This window comes from Planococcus citri, chromosome 4 (assembly GCF_950023065.1).
Source record: "Planococcus citri chromosome 4, ihPlaCitr1.1, whole genome shotgun sequence".
NCBI lineage: Eukaryota > Metazoa > Arthropoda > Insecta > Hemiptera > Pseudococcidae > Planococcus > Planococcus citri.
Window position 1 is genome coordinate 2736221 of NC_088680.1, and position 16815 is coordinate 2753035.

Genomic DNA, 16815 nt, shown 5'->3' on the forward strand with positions numbered 1-16815 from the left:
TGCCAACTCCATTAATTGGTAAAATGTTGCGGGAATTTCAAGTTTCAAAAATCTACTGCAGGCTCCATTAATTTTCAAAAAGTCGCTGGAGGCTCCAAAATGATTTGAACCCACCTGAAGTCGTCTTCAGCTTTCCATCTCCATTTGATGAAATTTTGTGAAAATTTGAAGTTTCAAAAATCTGATGGAGGCTCCAGGAATTCTCAAAAAGTCAAGTCGCCGGTGGCTCCAAAACGACTTGAAATCCCCCTGCAGTTGACTTCGTAGTGTATTGAAATTAGTTTGCAGAATAAATTTCAGCTTTCCAACTCTATTTTGGTGAAATTTCGTGGGAATTTCGAGTTTCAAAAATCTACTGGAGGCTCCAGAACTGCTGAAAACGGTTTGAAACCGTTTCCAATCGATTTGGCATGTCGAAAATAGGGTGTATCCCAAATTTCAGCTTTTTTGGTCAATTTGGTAAAATTTTGATTTTTTTGTCCCTTATTTTTGGCCTAAATTTGATTTTCAAAAATTCACCAAAAATCGAAAAACGCACTTTAGCACTTGAAATTTTGACAGGTGATAAATGTCTGCTTGATCTTTCGATCTACCTTCGTACAGTTTGAAAAATTTTGTGCAAGTCCTATACTGGAACGCAAAATCTGCGATTTCGGCTGACCTGTCAATCAAAATGGCCGCCATTTTGTAAGTAGGGCTACTTTTTTTTTGAGTACAAGGGCTAGAAATGTTCCTTAAGACTCTCCCTTTAAGAAAAAAGTTGTCCCGGAGGATCGACGGCGGGGTACAATTTATCCTTAAGGGGGCTCCCCGACTATTTGTTATAGGTACTTACTTGTTATTTTATGGTTATTATTTTTCATGAAAATTTTGGCGAACAATAAACCTTTTAGCAAATTATCACGAGAAGAAACAAGTCTCTTGAGATTTTTTGGTACAAAAACGGAGACTTGATGGTAAATTTGATAAAAAATGGGTCTTTTTTCTTTTTTAAAATTTTTACAAAAAAACAAGATTTTTTGAAAATGTTGACAAAAGTCCAAATTTATTGGTAGCTTATTTTTTAATAAAACCTGATTTTTTTTGCAATTTTCAGCAATTTTGCCTGGTGAAAAAAAAACTTTCTAGTAATCTCGTGAAAAATGATTTTTTTATTGCTGTTTTTGACAAAAATGTGTTCTGTTTACAGTTTACACAAAAAAGAAAAATTCTTCGCAATTTTGGCAAAAAAAATGAATTTTTGGTATTTTTTATTGAAAAGACTGATTTTTTACCCAATTTTGAAAATAAAAGAACGCGACATTTTAGGACAAAAATACATGTTTATTGAAAATTCAACTATCTTTGAAAATTTTCGGTGGGTTTAATGTGTTTAATGTTGTTCTGGACTTCTTTTTTATCATTTTAACGTACTTTCAACACTTTTTCGCGCATTTGGGAAAATTTTATCAAAATTTCATATTAATACTGGTAATTGTTTTTTTTTGGATATTTTTACAGAATTTGGAAACATTTTCAACACTATTTTATGATTCTGAGGCAAATACTGAAATTCGGTCATTTTTTATTTAGCGATTTTTAGCAATTTTAATCCTTTTTTCGTCTGTTTTTACTTCATTTTAAAAGAATTTTCAACATTTTGGGCAGCTTTTATTAAAATTTCAACAGTTTTTTTTTTGGCGATTTTCAGCGATTTATATTTCAATGTTGTATTTTCTCGACTGGTCCACTCGCATTAAAAACTTCCAACGAACAATTCAATCGATTTATTTTTATTCAACAATCATCTATTCATAACAATGTACTGACTACAAAGTTAATCCCAACTTAAAACTTAAAAAAAAAAAGAATTACACGATACCATATCTATAATATATACACACGTAACTTTCATTTCTATACAAAAATACATCTTATTGCATTATTTTTTTTAAAAAAAGACAGTAATTATTAGGCTGTAAAAACAAACCATGACAAAAGCCAAAAACGCGGTTTGTAAAATTATGAAAAAAAAGCTCGTTTCAAAAGTACACCACTTTCATCGTTCAGTAAAAACCCCTAAAATTTCCAACTCAACAATCAACATACAACCCAACACAAAACAGTAACTATAATAATACATTTAAAACATGCAAACAATAAGAACCAAAGTCACGCAAAATTTTTTTTGCACACGACGTTTTGTACTACTTCCGACTCTCTCACACATACACATGATCATCGCCTGGCAAAGGCAAAAAAGGTCGCCACAACGTACCCGAAAATTGAACCCAAATGACCCACAATTTAGCACAAAAAACAGAAACAAAACAAAGCTTTATTTAAAACGGGGAGAAAAAATACGTATAAAACTAAAACATGGAAAATCGAGTCACTTCGGGCGCGAAAACTGATTGTCCAAGGTTGGCCAGTAAAAATAAAAACAACTAAAAATTATATATCTGTAGGTAAGGGGGTAGGTAGGGATGTAATGTAGCATAATAATATTTATACTCGATGGAGGAAAAATCTTACAAAATTTTCGTTAATCGTATCACGTACAAAATAAAATGAATGAACATGAAAAAAAAACCGTACATAAAAATGGAACAAATTTTTTAAAAAAATCTCAATAATTAAAATTTTTGTCATAAATAATAATTTGTGTACAAGTATATAAATACGCGTAAGTGAAACAAACCCCGCAGACGGGTTTCGATCGCCGAAAAAAAATCGGTATTAAAAACACAACGAACAAGTATAATCCAAGAAAGGAGAAAAAAAAATCATCATAAATAAATCGTTAATAATTATACATTTACAACGAGAAACACGTCGTAGATGCCTCGTCAATCGTCATTCGTCATCATTCGTCTTTGAAACAAAATTGAACTGAAATCTTATCAAATAAATGTACAAATGCTCGACAGTAAGAAACAAACAGAACAAAAAAAATTAAAAAAGTGGTTATTACAATAAAAATGACTTAAAATAACGCAATTATTTCTTCGAACATCGAAACTTTTTTTTTATTCTATTACTAAATTCTGATAATGATCCCTTGCATTGAGTAATTTTTAAAAAAATAATGAATACAGAACAAAAAAAAATACTAAATAAGGCACTTTACATACTCATATATGTGAAACCTTGTTTTTTCCATAATTGATTATTTTTTTCCATTATATTTCTCGTATCCGGTCTGGTGTTCTTTTAAGTATTTCTTTGTCGATCGCGCGTCGATATTTGTTAGAGTCGCTCGAGTGTATTAAAAAAAAAATCATAGAAACTACCTGCGAATTAATTTTGTACCTTTTTGTCAACCTATCTATGTTTAAATATCGTATTAACGCGTTTCATTTACGTAAATCTCGTACAGTTAAAAAAAAAACACACAAAAATAAAGATCACATTTTCTAGCATATTGCACTCGTCGATCGAGGTATTTGCGTTTGTTTGATGAAGGTAAATTATTACCTACATTGAAAAATGAAACTTCGAAAAAAACAAAAAAAAGACGTAGATATTCCAAATTCAATCAAGACTAATTACCACGAAAAAAAACAGCGGAAAAGAAAACTCAAACAAATCCGTAAGTAAAAATTCAAAATGAAATAATGAAAAAAAAACAACTCCCTCGTTGGATCTCTACGCGTTCGAAAAGTCCGACAAGACCTAAATTATCATCCGTGATGAGATCGTGTACGTTTTTGAACAGCAATTTGTGTTTGAAATAGAAATCAAAAAAAAAAAGCATCCGAATCGGATAAATTTTTCTCCGGAAATGGTTTTCTCAATCGTAATTCTACCTGCGTTATCATTTAAGATAGGATTTATACAAAAATGGACTTCTGTTGATATGCTTTTCCTTTTCCATCACGTATAAAAAGTCGCGCACGGTGACACGTTTCAGGCGCGGTCTATTCGCCAACTGAAATCACATAGAAGATTATTAAAAATTACAATTCGAGGTACCTATATTTTTAAATAAGAAAATCAAAGCTTACCGGTAACCTACTGGTGCCCGAATTCAAATTAGAAGAACCGGAGAAATTCTGTAAAATAGGAAAACATTTAGAATTAGAAAATATCAACTTTTAAGTAGCTATCGTGTAAAATAGAAAAAAAATGGGATTATAGGTTCCAAAATCCAAAAAGGGGGGGGGGGATTTTTACCAAGTCGGAAAATGAAAATTAAAATGTCGTGTGACATATCGTTTGTTTGATATCCAGCGATGCTGAGTTCAAATATCGACTCTGTTTTTCGATCTGATCTTTCCAACCCCCACCACAGGCAGCCCAATTTGACCTTCGAGGTGAAAAAAATGAAAATGTCGTGTGACATGTCGTTTGTTTGGTTCCCAGGGGTGCTGAATTCAAATATTGGCTTTGTTTTTCGATTTGACCCTTCCAACCCCCACCCCAGGCAGCCCAATTCGACCCTCCAGGTGAAAAAAATGAAAATGTCGTGTGACATGTCATTTGTATGGTTCCAAGGGGTGCTGAGTTCAAATATTGGCTTTGTTTTTCGATCTGACCTTTCCAACCCCCACCACAGGGAGTCCAATTAGACCATCGAGGTGAAAAAAATGAAAATGTCGTGTGACATGTCGTTTGTTTGGTTCCCAGGGGTGCTGAATTCAAATATTGGCTTTGTTTTTCGATTTGACCCTTCCAACCCCCACCACAGGCAGCCCAATTCGACCCTCCAGGTGAAAAAAATGAAAATGTCGTGTGACATGTCATTTGTATGGTTCCAAGGGGTGCTGAGTTCAAATATTGGCTTTGTTTTTCGATCTGACCTTTCCAACCCCCACCACAGGGAGTCCAATTAGACCATCGAGGTGAAAAAAATGAAAATGTCGCGCGTGACATATCGTTTGTTTGGTTCCCAGAGATGCTGAGTTCAAATATCGACTTTATTTTTCGATCTGACCTTTCCAACCCCCACCACAGGGGCACAGGCAGCCCAATTTGACTCTCGAGGTGGAAAATATGAAAATGTCGTGTGACGTGTCGTTTGTTTGGTTCACAAGGATGCTGAGTCTAAATATCGACCCTTTTTTCGATCTGACTTTTCCAACCCCCACCACAGGGAGCCCAATTAGACCATCGAGGGGAAAAAAATGAAAATGTCGCGTAACATATCGTTTGTTTGGTTCCCAGAGATCCTGAGTTCAAATATCGACTTTATTTTTCGATCTGTCCTTTCCAACCCCCACCACAGCCACCACAGGGAGCCCAATTTGACCATCGAGGCCGGTGAAAAAAATAAAAATGTCGTGTGACATGTCGTTTGTTTGGTTCCCAGGGATGCTGAGTCCAAATTTCAACTCTATTTTTTGATCTGACCTTTCCAACCCCCACCACGGACAGCCCAATTTGACCCTCGAGGTGAAAAATATGAAAATGTCGTGTGACATATCGTTTGTTAGATATCCAGGGACGCTGTGTTCAAATATCGACTTTATTTTTCAATCTGACCTTTCCAACCCCCAACACAGGCAGCCCAATTTGACCATCGAGGTGAAAAAAATTAAAATGTCCTGTGACATATCGTTTGTTAGATATCCAGGGACGCGGAGTTCAAATATCGACTTTATTTTTCGATCTAACCTTTCCAACCCCCACCACAGGCAGCCAAATTTGACTCTCGAGGTGGAAAATATGAAAATGTCGTGTGACATGTCGTTTGTTTGATCCCCAGGGAGGCTGAGTCCAAATTTCGGCTCTATTTTTCGATCTGACTTTTCCGACCCCCTACCACAGGGAGCCCTATTTGACATTCAAGATGAAAAAATATGAAAATGTCGTGTGACATGTCGTTTGTTAGGTTTCCAGGGATGGTGAATCTAAATATCGACTCTTTTTTTCGATCTGACCTTTCCATCCCCCACTACAGGCAGCCCAATTTGACCCTCGAGGTGAAAAAAATGAAAATATCGCGTGACATGTTGTTTGTTTAGTTCCCAGGGATGCTGAGTTCAAATATCGACGTTGTTTTTCGATTTGGCCCTTATAACCACCACCACAGGCACCCTAATTTGATCCTGGACATCAAAAAATTATAATATCGAATAACATATTATCGTTTGTAAGGTTTTTGAGGATGCTGAGTCCAAATATCAACTTGGTTTTTATATCTAGCCCAAATTTGGCGGCAAAAAGAGCACCAAAGTGCCATAAATCCAAAAAACAAGTGGCTATTTGAACTTCTCATTTGTGAAAATCCATTTACATCAAATTGTAATACCTTCAGGTTTTACAATTAAATTACAATTCTGAGTCAACGTCCCTTAAAACCTAACATGATAATTTTTTCCACCTGAAAATCAGTTCGACGTGCCTGTAGAAAGGCTCTACATGCTAAGATCAAAAAACAGAAGTAATATTTGGACATCGAGGAGCCTGTGCCAGGAGTTGGGAGAGTTGTATCAAAAAACCAAGCGGATATTCGGTCTCAACGCTAGAAAAAACCTAGCAAATAATATGTCACAAGGCATCATCAATTTTTTTCACCGTAAGGACAACATTGGGATGCCTGAAGCAAGTATTGAAGGAGTCAGATCAAAAAACTGAGTTGATATTCGTGCTCAGCATCCCAAAAAACCTAACAAACGATATGTCATACAATATCATGTTCAATTTTAAATTTTACTCAAAATTCCCTCCCCATCCCTTCTTGGTATAAAGGGCGAAAAATTCGATTTTTTTTCAATTCTGCGCCCTATTTCGATCTCATGCAGATTAGGGTTGATAAAATGGTCGAATTGGGCTGATTTTACATCATTTGTCGAAATGATGAGAAACTTGTCAATGAAATCTGTTTTCAAAAAACGAGCCCCCCCCCCTCTTATTGCTGCTTCGAGAATATTTTCGGATTTGAATAATGCCAAAAAAATCTCCTGAAAGCCGACGAGGCTGCTTTTTCAAAAAAAAGTTTTGAATTCACGAAAGCCTCTGGGAAAAATTCTTTTTTTTCAATTTGTTAATTTGTTTCAACTTTTGCTCGAAATTTGTTTCCATATCTGCGTAATTTGAAACCTCATGGCCTAAAAAACCAAAATGTGAACTTTTTTTGACAAACCCTACCTCCCTCAAGGAAAAATTGGTGCACGAATTTTAGAAATGTCTGACTTGATTAAAAAAAAAAAAAAAAAAAAAAACCGATTCTACTCTCCCTTTCCCTAGATTTGTACACTTCTCAACTTCGTACATATTACATAACCAAACAACCTTTACTAGAATATACAAAGTTTTAGAGTCCATATGTTTTTCTATTCAAGGTTTTTTTCTCTCTCACGTTATTCAAACAACTTTATCAACATCTGTGCAACCTTTTTACGAACGGTAAGCGATATCTGTCGGTACGCTAGTTTACATTCTTGTACGTAGATAAGATAAATAACTTTTTTCCCTGTTTCATTTCTTTCGAGTAGGCCAAATGAATCATAGATATGGATTATCTCCTAGTCGTCCATTCCAATAAAAGAGCAGGGTTCAGATAACAATAACCCCTTTTCCCTTCTGAAGATAAAGTGACCGAACTTCTTTCTAACCCACAATGGCTTAAAATGGATCCCAGAACACCTTAATTCGGAGGTGTAAACACTTACGAAAGATCCTTGTCCATCGGTTCCCTCGAGTTTAATTTTCTTTCGAGGACCGATAGCTTGTAAGGCAGTCAGATTCGCTTCTCGTTGTCTCAATTCTTCCATTTCGGCTCTTTGCAACTGAAAAAAAAAAATTAACAATAACACGATTATGTTACAATCATTTGTAGAAATTTTTCGAGACGATTTATGTACTCACTTCTTTGGCTTTTGCTTTCAATTTAACTTGTTCCGGGTCTTCGGATTTCGATCGGCTTTTGGCAGCCCTTAGCAATAGCTCTCGTTCCATTTCATCGTGACGTTTACGTTCGACTTTGTCTAATTCTTCTAAGCACCTTAATTGACCTCGAATATCGTGACTAATTTCGTAATTTTTGTCAGCCTATACGGAAAATAAACAAAATATGAGTAAAATTATTGAAAAAAATGGCATCTTCACTACGCAGTGGAGCTTTCTACATCTTGGAATAATTAAATTCGTGGTTTTTGACCCGAATAAATCGTTTTCAAAATCATTTCGAATTAAAAATCGAAATAAAGCTCTACGATGGAATGAAACGCTTCCAAAATCTAAAATAATTATCAAAATCGTAATACTAAATCCGAAAATACGAATTTTCTTCACCTTATTAAAATCAACTCTATGTTCAGCTATCACATTTAATTTCTCTACAATATTTTTCAAACGTTCTTGAGCAGCGTGTGAAATTAACGCTACAACGTCCGAGGTAGGTTCATCTAATCCGTGTTTGGCAGCTGTAAAATAAAAAAAAAACAACTTTAGAACGTCAACATCGTATAAATCATCTTCGTATTCGATTCTCTAGACACCCGAACATCGAAAACTGATCATAAAATACAACAAAATCGATAAAATACTCTAAACGAACCGATTTCGATGATCCTCATGGTCAAAGGATGCGTATGCAAGAAAGTCTCGTCTTTACACGACCTAATCTGCGTACCGACGAATTCAGACGGACCCAATATTCTCTGCGTTTCTTCGGCTAAATTAACGCCGGCCATGGCAGCCACGTCGTTGACATCGTCATCGCCTCTACAAACCAGAGAATTGCTCGTTACTTCGAACCTACATTACGAAAATACTCGATTCTGTATCCAAAATACTCACACGTAACCGCCAGCCAACGCGGTAACTGAGGTAGCAGCTGCAGCAGCGGCGGCTGCCGCCGTAGCTACGGATTTCTTTTCTTTATCCTTAGCGGCGGATTTGGCCTGACTGGAGGTAATTTGCTGTTTACCGATACCGGACAGCATGGGCGATTTCGATATGAAATTATTCTTGGTACCGATCACAGTTTGCGTTTTTTGAGCCGAGGAAGAATTGGACATGGCGTTTGCGCCGCGTACCGTCGGACTAGCGGCTGCGTTTGTTTTGATCGGCATGTTTTTAGCAATCGTATGCCGTATTGGTGTTTGAACGCGGACTGTGTTTTGACCGATGATGGCGGTGGTGGTGGCTGTGGCTAAGGAGGCAGTCGAGTTCGCTGAGGAGACCAGCGTCAGCCCTGTGGACGTTGTACTGGTCGAGTCGCCGATACTGCCGCTCAGAGCTACAGATGTGACGGGTAACTGAGGTATGCGAACGGTTGTTGCTACGGTGGGTATCGTCTGCGTGGTAATTTTAACGCCTCCGCCACCAGCAACGTTTCCGGCGGTTGCCACTCTGACTACGGGTTGCTGCGGGTGTGAGAAAAAGCACCGAATTAGGTATTTTTTGATGATAGATTAGCCACAGATGGGCGAAATTAACGAAACGAATGAAATAAATGTCGAATAATTCGTACAGTGATTAATCTTTGTTGAATGGCTTGCTGAGGTCGAGTAGTAGTGGTCATAGGCGACTGCGGAATCATTCGTACTTGTTGCATTCCGACTTGAATCGGTCTCACTTGATTGTTCTGAAAATTACGTCGAGTTAGTGGCTGTTTTTTTTTCCACACAGATGGGCAAACGCAGGACGATTATCTTACTTGTAATTGAGCTTGAACGACGTTAGGAGGAGCAGCAGCTAATACGACAGTAGTTTGAGATTGCGTCGGTGCAGGTGCTCGAATACCTTCGATGGTTAGTTCTTTAGCTATCATCGCAGCCCTTAACAATGGTAAACTTTTCTGTGAAACAAAACACGTCGAAAATATAGAATAAATCGACATAAAATCAACCCAGCATTAGGTTTAGAACCGAAAGACAGATTCGAGCTAAGTAAAATATTCAAGCGTTCGAAGTATAAAGATAACCAAACCAAACTACCTTGACAAAAAACAAGCTTACAAATCAAAAATCCCACTAACTTTTAAAAAGCCTATTAAACATGGTTGAGGAGAAGCGTTTAACAATTTCTCCAAACGATCACAGAATTCTTCTGGTTCAACCATAGAATCTATAAGCTCTTGAATAAGAGTTCTGACATTTTTTTCCACAGCCTTAGGTTCTCTACTAGACAATTCTAGCAAATTTGTTAAAAATCTACGACACTTTTCTTTATTATTGTCGTTATTTCGTTGAGCAGGCTAAAAAAAACAGAACATAAAACACGAAAGAATAGAATTATAAAGGCTGTTTCGAGCTTCGTATGGTATTCTTAAAATGAGTATTCGGTTCGTCACTTACACTTCCGGTTTGGATTTGATTTTGAGATGTGACAGTTTGCACGGTAGGGGACGGCGTTGCGCTGGTAGCTGCGCACTGGAAATGGCGAAAATTATATCATAAGGTGTCCAGTATTGTTCAATAATCAAGCCACAAGTTTGTTCACATCGTTAACTTACAACTGGAACGGTTTGTATTCTGAAACTCTGCGGGATGGTAGCTGTGGTCGCATTTTGGCCTACGGTAGTACCTTGCGGAGTTGGAGGACCCACTCGTAACAGTTGATATGCTCCATTTTCGGTTTTAAGTAATAGATGACCACCTTGAGCACCTTGTAGTCCTTGCAACGCTTGAATTGTGATTTGCTACGAACATAGAAACATATTTTACGTTAGGCTTGAATCTTGATAGTGAAAAAAATCATCCAAATAACGTTAAATTCGAACACACGATATCGAATATAATGTATAAAATTTTATTTCACGATAACAATCGCGAGACGTGTGCACTGTTCGAGAGTCTAGCGTTGACTGACGTTCATGGTCCAATTTACGTAAACAAATGACGTAATTATATAAAAATATTTCATCACACACTTCGTAATAATATATAAACGAAGGTAACAGCTAAAAGTGTAACATACTCCAGGTTGTCCTGGTCGAGCACCGATCATCTGCGGTATCATCAATCTCGGCGGAGCATTTGGTCTATTCACCGTCTGCGTCGGAGTTCCAGCACGTACGGCGTTCAAATTGACGACTTGGACATTCGATAAAATAGTTTGAGGCGTGCTACTGACGATGGTTGGAGCACCTCCGGCAGTCGTTCGGGCCAGCGTGACGGCCGTCGTATTGAGCTGAGAGCCGGATAAGGAAATTGCGGTAGTCATTTGTGAGGGTACGGTAGACGATTGTACGTTATTACAGGCGTTCGATTTTATGATAACGGCGGTTCCTGAGAACATAATACTCGGTTTAGTCGTCGCAACAGGTGAAACGTTTAAATATAATTATCACTATTATAAGATGCGAAATGGCTCGCGTAAACATACCTTGTAAATTGGCGCTGGATACATTCAAAACACTATTCGCTGGTAATGACGCAACATTCAGATTTCCATTCGGTAACGAGTTGACATTTTGCAGCGGATATGTAACCCTAGTAGCACCGACTACGTTAGTGGCGGACTGATTCGAGGCGTAAACAGTTTTTATCCCATCTTGTGTTTTGACAATATTCGCCGTACTGGATTGCACTACAGTTGGTATTTGGTTGATAAAACTAGAACTAGGTGGTACGCCTTGTACGTTAGAATTTGAAACAGTTTGTGTGATATTACCGATCTGCTGGTGACCGCCGCCGCTAGTGATATCTTTGTTTGGCTCCGAATTCAACGTTATACTCATGGTATTATCTGATCGACCGTTAGTGGTTCCATGGTTTTGAAGGGACGCTGGGTTCGCGTTCGATACGCCACTTTGCAAATGATTTTGATTCAACGCGTTCGACGATACTTGTTGACAAGAAACACTAGGTGAAGGGGTCCCAAGCTGATTTTCTAATGACCCAACAATAGCACTTACCGCCGATTCGTCTACATCTGTACTGAGAGCTTCTTCCAGAAACTTGGCTGACGACGCCATTTTCTGACTAATTCGTCAGCCACCTCCCTTTGCGCATGCGTTGGAAAACATCGCTCCAAAGAGAAAAAAAACTCTTATCAATCAAAACAAATTATTGCTGCTGGATGAAATCGTCACAATCGGAAGCCAAAAAGTCACAAAAAATAACAACTTTTAATTTTTTTTAGAACGAAGTTTTTTGATTTTTTTTCCACGATTTTCTTCGATTTTTTCAAAATGAAAGTAAAATTTCGTTGTTAAAAAACAAAATAAACATTTTTAAATACATGAATGGATAAATTTTCTCGCATTCGGTGAAAAAAGCTCGAAATTCGAAACAAATTCGTATAACGAAAAAAAAATCAAAAACGAATAACATCGTTGCTGCCAGTTTAGACCATTGCAAAAAGCCAAAAAAGTTACATAGAAATTGTTTTATCAACCGCCAAAAAATCGAAAAGAAAACATTGAAAATTCAAAATTCACGATAATTTTCGAACAATTTTCGAATTATTTGTTCAATTTTAAGATAATTTCACGTTATATGAATTTCAACTGAGCTTCTCGAGATGAAAAAATCATCTTTGGGCCGACGGTCATCGCTCTTAGGCCAAGGACGCCTATCAAACGCCGATAAGAACAGTATAAGGTAAGCTGAAATCTACGCTACGCTGAAAAATAACACCCATTTCACTCCTCTGTAATGTTTACTCCAACTAGAAACACTGCCGAGAGTAAAAAATCCTTCATACCGAAACCGACAAGTTTCGGATCAAAGAATGAGCGATCTTCATCCGTCGATCGAGATGGTTTCGGATCTTCTGTAAAGAAAGATCAGCATCCACCATCAGGTTTGAGAAGATCGAGGAGTTTCTTGGATTTAAATCGTAATTCAACTTGTCAAACACCGACACAGTTATCTAGACGTAATACAGCCGGATCATGCAGGTATATACAGTTTTAATCTACGTACGTTTCTTGGTAAAATTGTATTACTCGACGATGTGTCTTCGAATTTCAGAAAATTCTCCGAAAGTACCGGACGTCCGAGTTCGATGGGTGCTCCAAAAAGTGCCAGGAAAGAATCACGTCCAATTTCTGAAAAATCTTTTCAACTAGACGCTCAGCATAAAGTAATCACTCATCGATTGTTATTCTAGATATAAATTCTTTGTTATTTTACTCTTCAATTTTTTCCAGGTACAAGAGTTCTTTATGAATCGAGCTCCTCATCTACTCGATAACGGTAATATTAAGCCCATGACAGCTGCCATGTTCACCAATTTAGTTCAGTTTCTGATTCAACGATATGATAAAAAAATCGTCATAAATAAAGCGAATCTTATCGAGGAAATATTAAACATTTGTAAACTGTACAATTACAGAGGCAAAGCTGAAAAATCTTGGCTAATGACCGGTATGTTGTGGAATTTCAACGGATGAGAAATCGTGCACTTTTTTTACGATAATTTTATACGTATTTTTTTATTTACAGTCAATGCTCCTCATTCTTGGCCCTACGTCGTCTCATTTTTACTCTGGTTAGTCGAAATAACCTCGTGTTCCGAAGTCTTCGACGTATTCGAAGCATTATACCCTGACAGAGTGGAAGGTGATCCGGATGCTGAAAATGAAGATAACTTCAATTTCAAATTATTGGTTCCACGTCTTCTCAGAGGGTATCGAAATGGAAATACTGATGAGGAAATGCAGCAATACTTGATCGAACACAGTACGTTAATATATTTTCTTGTATAAATTCATCAACGGTGTCATTTATTTAAATACGAACTTCTCTCGCAGAACAAGCTTTAGGTCTGGACGATGAAGAGCATGAACTTTTACAACAGCAATACAATGATTTGCAAAAAGAGCTTTTCGATAGTGAAGATGTTCAAGAACAAGAGAAACTGGAGGTAATCAACTTCAAGTCTATGTTTAAGGTTTTTCTCAGCATTTTATTACTTATTTTTTCTTTTTTTGTGTTTTTTAGAGTTTAGAAAATGCTGTTGCATCTTTACGTGACGATATCAATAAAACGCGATCTTTCAACTACGATACGGAAAATTACGTTGCCACGATGAAGAGAAAACGCGAAGAAAGAGTAGCTATGTTCGATGATCACGGTACAGATGCAGATTTCGTTTATTTCGAACCCATCTACGTGATTCTAATCACGTTGTTTTTACAGAGCATCAAATTCAAGCACTATTGGAAAAGCAGAAAGATTTACAAATCATGGTCTCGTCTCAAGAAATGTCTCCGGAACTTCAACGTGAAATACAAGAAAAAGTAGCCATCTTGCATCAAGACTGTCGTCAACTCAATGATCAAATCACCGATTATCAAAATGAAGTTTATAAGATAGATATCGATTTGGTTAAAAATCGAAACGAAGTAAATTTTGGCTCCTTTGTAGATTCTTCTGGTTTTTTTTTAATGTTTCCATGATTCGTAACGTTTGGAAAATGTATTCTTACAGTTCAGTAGAGTAATTCAAGCGTATAATAAAGAAATCACCGTCAATTCAGTCAGATTACCAGCTTTGAAAAGTGCTCAAATCGAAAACACCAAACAAATCCCCATCGATGCCATGAACGGAGGCAAACCATTCGAACACATAGATGGTATTCTGAAAGATCTTCGAGTAATGTCTAAAAATCGTAAACGAGATAAAGAAATGGAAGTGCAACAGGATTTGCTCAGCGTTCAAAAGGTTCGTGTTTGAAATAAGTTGACCACTTGGTTTGATTCTCAATTTTCTAAATTTATTTTCAACATTTCAGAAAGAAGACGAATTAACGGTGCTAACCGAAGAAAACGATGCATTGATTAGTCAACACGAACAATTCACCAATGAAACTATAGAAATTAAAAGAATAATGTCGAAGGTATTTTCAATTTGGCGAACTGTGAAGCAAAAAAATTCGTAATACTCGAATAAACATTTTTTGATTTCGATGCAGGATAAAGAACAAACTAAAGCAGCGCTCAATGAGTATCAGAAAATGATCAAAATGAAAAAAGAACAATTCCAAACGACAGAAAGTGGTTTAGCTGAAGAACTTTCTACCGTTGAAAAACAGTAAGTTTGGAAGTGTTGAAATTTGTGCTGATTTTTTGATCGAGATTTACTAATATGCTTTTTACAGTTATTTAGAACAAAAAAAGATCGCAGATAAACAAGCCGATGAAGGTCTCAAATTTCTCGATGAAAAGAAAAGAGCACTCGAACAATTCGAACAAGATTTAGAGGTAAAGAAAATGCTCCATTACTCGTGCTTTGCTGTAGATCGAATCTCATAGATCAGAAAAAGAAAACTCTTTGAATAATTTGAAATTTGAATTCATATGGTCTATTTTTTTAACCTAAATTTTTGCAATATTCAATTTTTCAGAATGATACCAGAAAAGTCTTCGAAGAAACGAAGAAAAAAATAGAAGAAATAGTACGAGAAAACTGATCCATCTACGATGCATTCCAATATAGAATGTAACAAAAAATTGTATAATTTCATTAATTAATTTTTTTTATAGAAACTTTCTTAAATAACTGTTTAATTAAACTTTGTACAGAAATATAATTATTTATTCTTCTTTCATTAATTCCTTTTGCTTATCATCTTTCATCTTCTCAGCTAACGACATATATTGATTAGCTAAAACCATAATCTGAAATTCATTCCAACGTAAGCGTTAAATAAAATCTACATTTGCGATGGATTTTGGTAAAATAATCATTTACCTGTTCCTTGATAAGAAACGCTTTATCTTGAGATAAACCTTCGAGTTGTTTCTGATCTAATTTCTTGATATATTTGTTCTGAACTTGTCGAATATTATCCTTGCATTTATTGAGTAAAGTTTTAGCACCTTTGACCAAGTTTTCTCGATGCTCACGAGTGACTCTAGAATCGTATAAAAATGGTTTATCGTCGAACAGAAATATAAATTTATCATAATTAGGATTTTTTTTTTCTCCACCAAAAATATCTTACTTTGGAATCGGAACGAACACAGACGTGCCTTCTTGTTGCGGATTTAAATTCATTCCACTTTTACTAATGGTTTCGATTACGGTAGGAATAGTTTGCGGAAAAGATGCTAAATTCAGTACTAAAACTTTAGGATTTTTACGATTAATCTGAGCTAAATCTTGAATCGTGTATTCTTCACCTTCGAATTCGACTAGTAAAGTTTCGATCACACCTGTAACGTAAATTATATGTACAGATTTCATGAGACTTGAGAGAATAGAGATGACCTTTTTCAAGATGATTCAGAGAACTGAACGATGGTTTACGTACCTGCCGCCGATCTTATAGATAACTGCTTAATAAACAGGTTCTTTAAATCATCTAGGGTTTGTTGCAATTCATTCCTGAATTTATCAACGTTAATACCTTCGGCCATGATGTCATCTCGGATTTCGACCTTCTTACCTGCAGAATTAGGTACGGATTAATAGATCGGGTTTATAATGAAGTTTAACAAACATTGATTAGAAATTACCTCCGCCTCCTTTGGGTTTATCTCGACTTTTGGCATATGTACGGACTTGGAAAGTACTAATGTCTAGTAACTTGAGGATACCGGTACTAGCAGTTGTTTCGTAAGGACACGAAGAAGCAGTAGTGAAAGTTTTTATGGGTAGTTTTATATCACGAAGAGAACATCTGTGAACTCTTTGAAGAACTCTTAAAGGTAAAATTAATCGGTGACAGCTCATTCTGAGGATTAATTCGATGAGGGTTAGACGTAGAGTTGGGTTGATGGTGTAATGAAACAGCAGTCGATTTGGCGTTTTAGAATTCGATTTTATGGCAAAGTTTTGGTAGATTTAGAAGAAGATGAAGTACAGTATGACAACGATTAGGAATGAAACGAATAGTAAATTCCAAATTTTATAAAAATCTATTTCGGCTGGACGTTTTTTCATTTTTCGAATTCGAAACCAGTGTTCTTATCAGTGTTTTTGATGTTATCAC

The 16815-nt window shown here is 36.4% G+C and overlaps 3 protein-coding genes across 5 annotated transcripts; 1 reads left to right on the forward strand and 2 right to left on the reverse strand.

The window, feature by feature from the left end:
- Positions 1–1751: 1751 nt before the first annotated feature.
- On the reverse strand, positions 1752–11867 carry Taf4 (TBP-associated factor 4). Of its 3 annotated transcripts, XM_065363797.1 has the most exons (15): positions 11545–11867; positions 11257–11460; positions 10849–11159; positions 10385–10570; positions 10227–10301; positions 9908–10126; positions 9587–9727; positions 9401–9514; positions 8725–9293; positions 8483–8649; positions 8218–8348; positions 7792–7974; positions 7596–7712; positions 3987–4034; positions 1752–3910 (listed from the first exon to the last, which is right to left on the reverse strand). In XM_065363797.1, the coding sequence occupies exons 1-15, from the start codon at positions 11846–11848 to the stop codon at positions 3797–3799; spliced, it is 2883 nt and encodes a 960-aa protein (XP_065219869.1). In that variant the 5' UTR covers positions 11849–11867; the 3' UTR covers positions 1752–3796. The 3 variants fall into 3 exon arrangements, with proteins under 3 accessions (XP_065219869.1, XP_065219868.1, XP_065219870.1); XM_065363796.1 differs by having other exon boundaries at positions 11257–11867; XM_065363798.1 differs by lacking the exon at positions 9908–10126 and having other exon boundaries at positions 11257–11867.
- Positions 11868–12222: 355 nt separating this feature from the next.
- Positions 12223–15433, forward strand: LOC135845314 (kinetochore protein NDC80 homolog). Its single transcript, XM_065363799.1, has 13 exons — positions 12223–12476; positions 12548–12775; positions 12849–12960; positions 13028–13244; positions 13323–13559; positions 13631–13743; positions 13821–13953; positions 14019–14224; positions 14310–14543; positions 14614–14718; positions 14794–14912; positions 14980–15082; positions 15226–15433. The coding sequence occupies exons 1-13, from the start codon at positions 12397–12399 to the stop codon at positions 15289–15291; spliced, it is 1953 nt and encodes a 650-aa protein (XP_065219871.1). The 5' UTR covers positions 12223–12396; the 3' UTR covers positions 15292–15433.
- On the reverse strand, positions 15315–16789 carry mRRF1 (mitochondrial ribosome recycling factor 1). The gene is made up of 5 exons (XM_065363801.1): positions 16340–16789; positions 16135–16269; positions 15826–16036; positions 15573–15735; positions 15315–15499 (listed from the first exon to the last, which is right to left on the reverse strand). Exons 1-5 carry the CDS (start codon positions 16554–16556, stop codon positions 15416–15418), a joined length of 810 nt encoding a protein of 269 aa, XP_065219873.1. The 5' UTR covers positions 16557–16789; the 3' UTR covers positions 15315–15415.
- Between the last annotated feature and the right edge of the window lie 26 nt (positions 16790–16815).

Bases quoted from the DNA above. Each gene is read 5' to 3' on its own strand.
- LOC135845314 (XM_065363799.1), top strand. From the start codon at position 12,397: ATGAAAAAATCATCTTTGGGCCGACGGTCATCGCTCTTAGGCCAAGGA. The intron at 13,560-13,630 runs GTACGTTAATAT...CTTCTCTCGCAG, and splicing joins GCAATACTTGATCGAACACA to AACAAGCTTTAGGTCTGGAC. The intron at 14,225-14,309 runs GTAAATTTTGGC...GTATTCTTACAG, and splicing joins TGGTTAAAAATCGAAACGAA to TTCAGTAGAGTAATTCAAGC.
- mRRF1 (XM_065363801.1), bottom strand. From the start codon at position 16,556: ATGAGCTGTCACCGATTAATTTTACCTTTAAGAGTTCTTCAAAGAGTT. The intron at 16,037-16,134 runs GTACGTAAACCA...TTTACGTTACAG, and splicing joins ATCTATAAGATCGGCGGCAG to GTGTGATCGAAACTTTACTA. The intron at 15,736-15,825 runs GTAAGATATTTT...ATACGATTCTAG, and splicing joins GTGTTCGTTCCGATTCCAAA to AGTCACTCGTGAGCATCGAG.
- Taf4 (XM_065363796.1), bottom strand. From the start codon at position 11,848: ATGGCGTCGTCAGCCAAGTTTCTGGAAGAAGCTCTCAGTACAGATGTA. The intron at 9,728-9,907 runs GTTAGTGGGATT...TTTGTTTCACAG, and splicing joins GTTTAATAGGCTTTTTAAAA to AAAAGTTTACCATTGTTAAG. The intron at 9,515-9,586 runs GTAAGATAATCG...CGTAATTTTCAG, and splicing joins TCGTTCAAGCTCAATTACAA to AACAATCAAGTGAGACCGAT.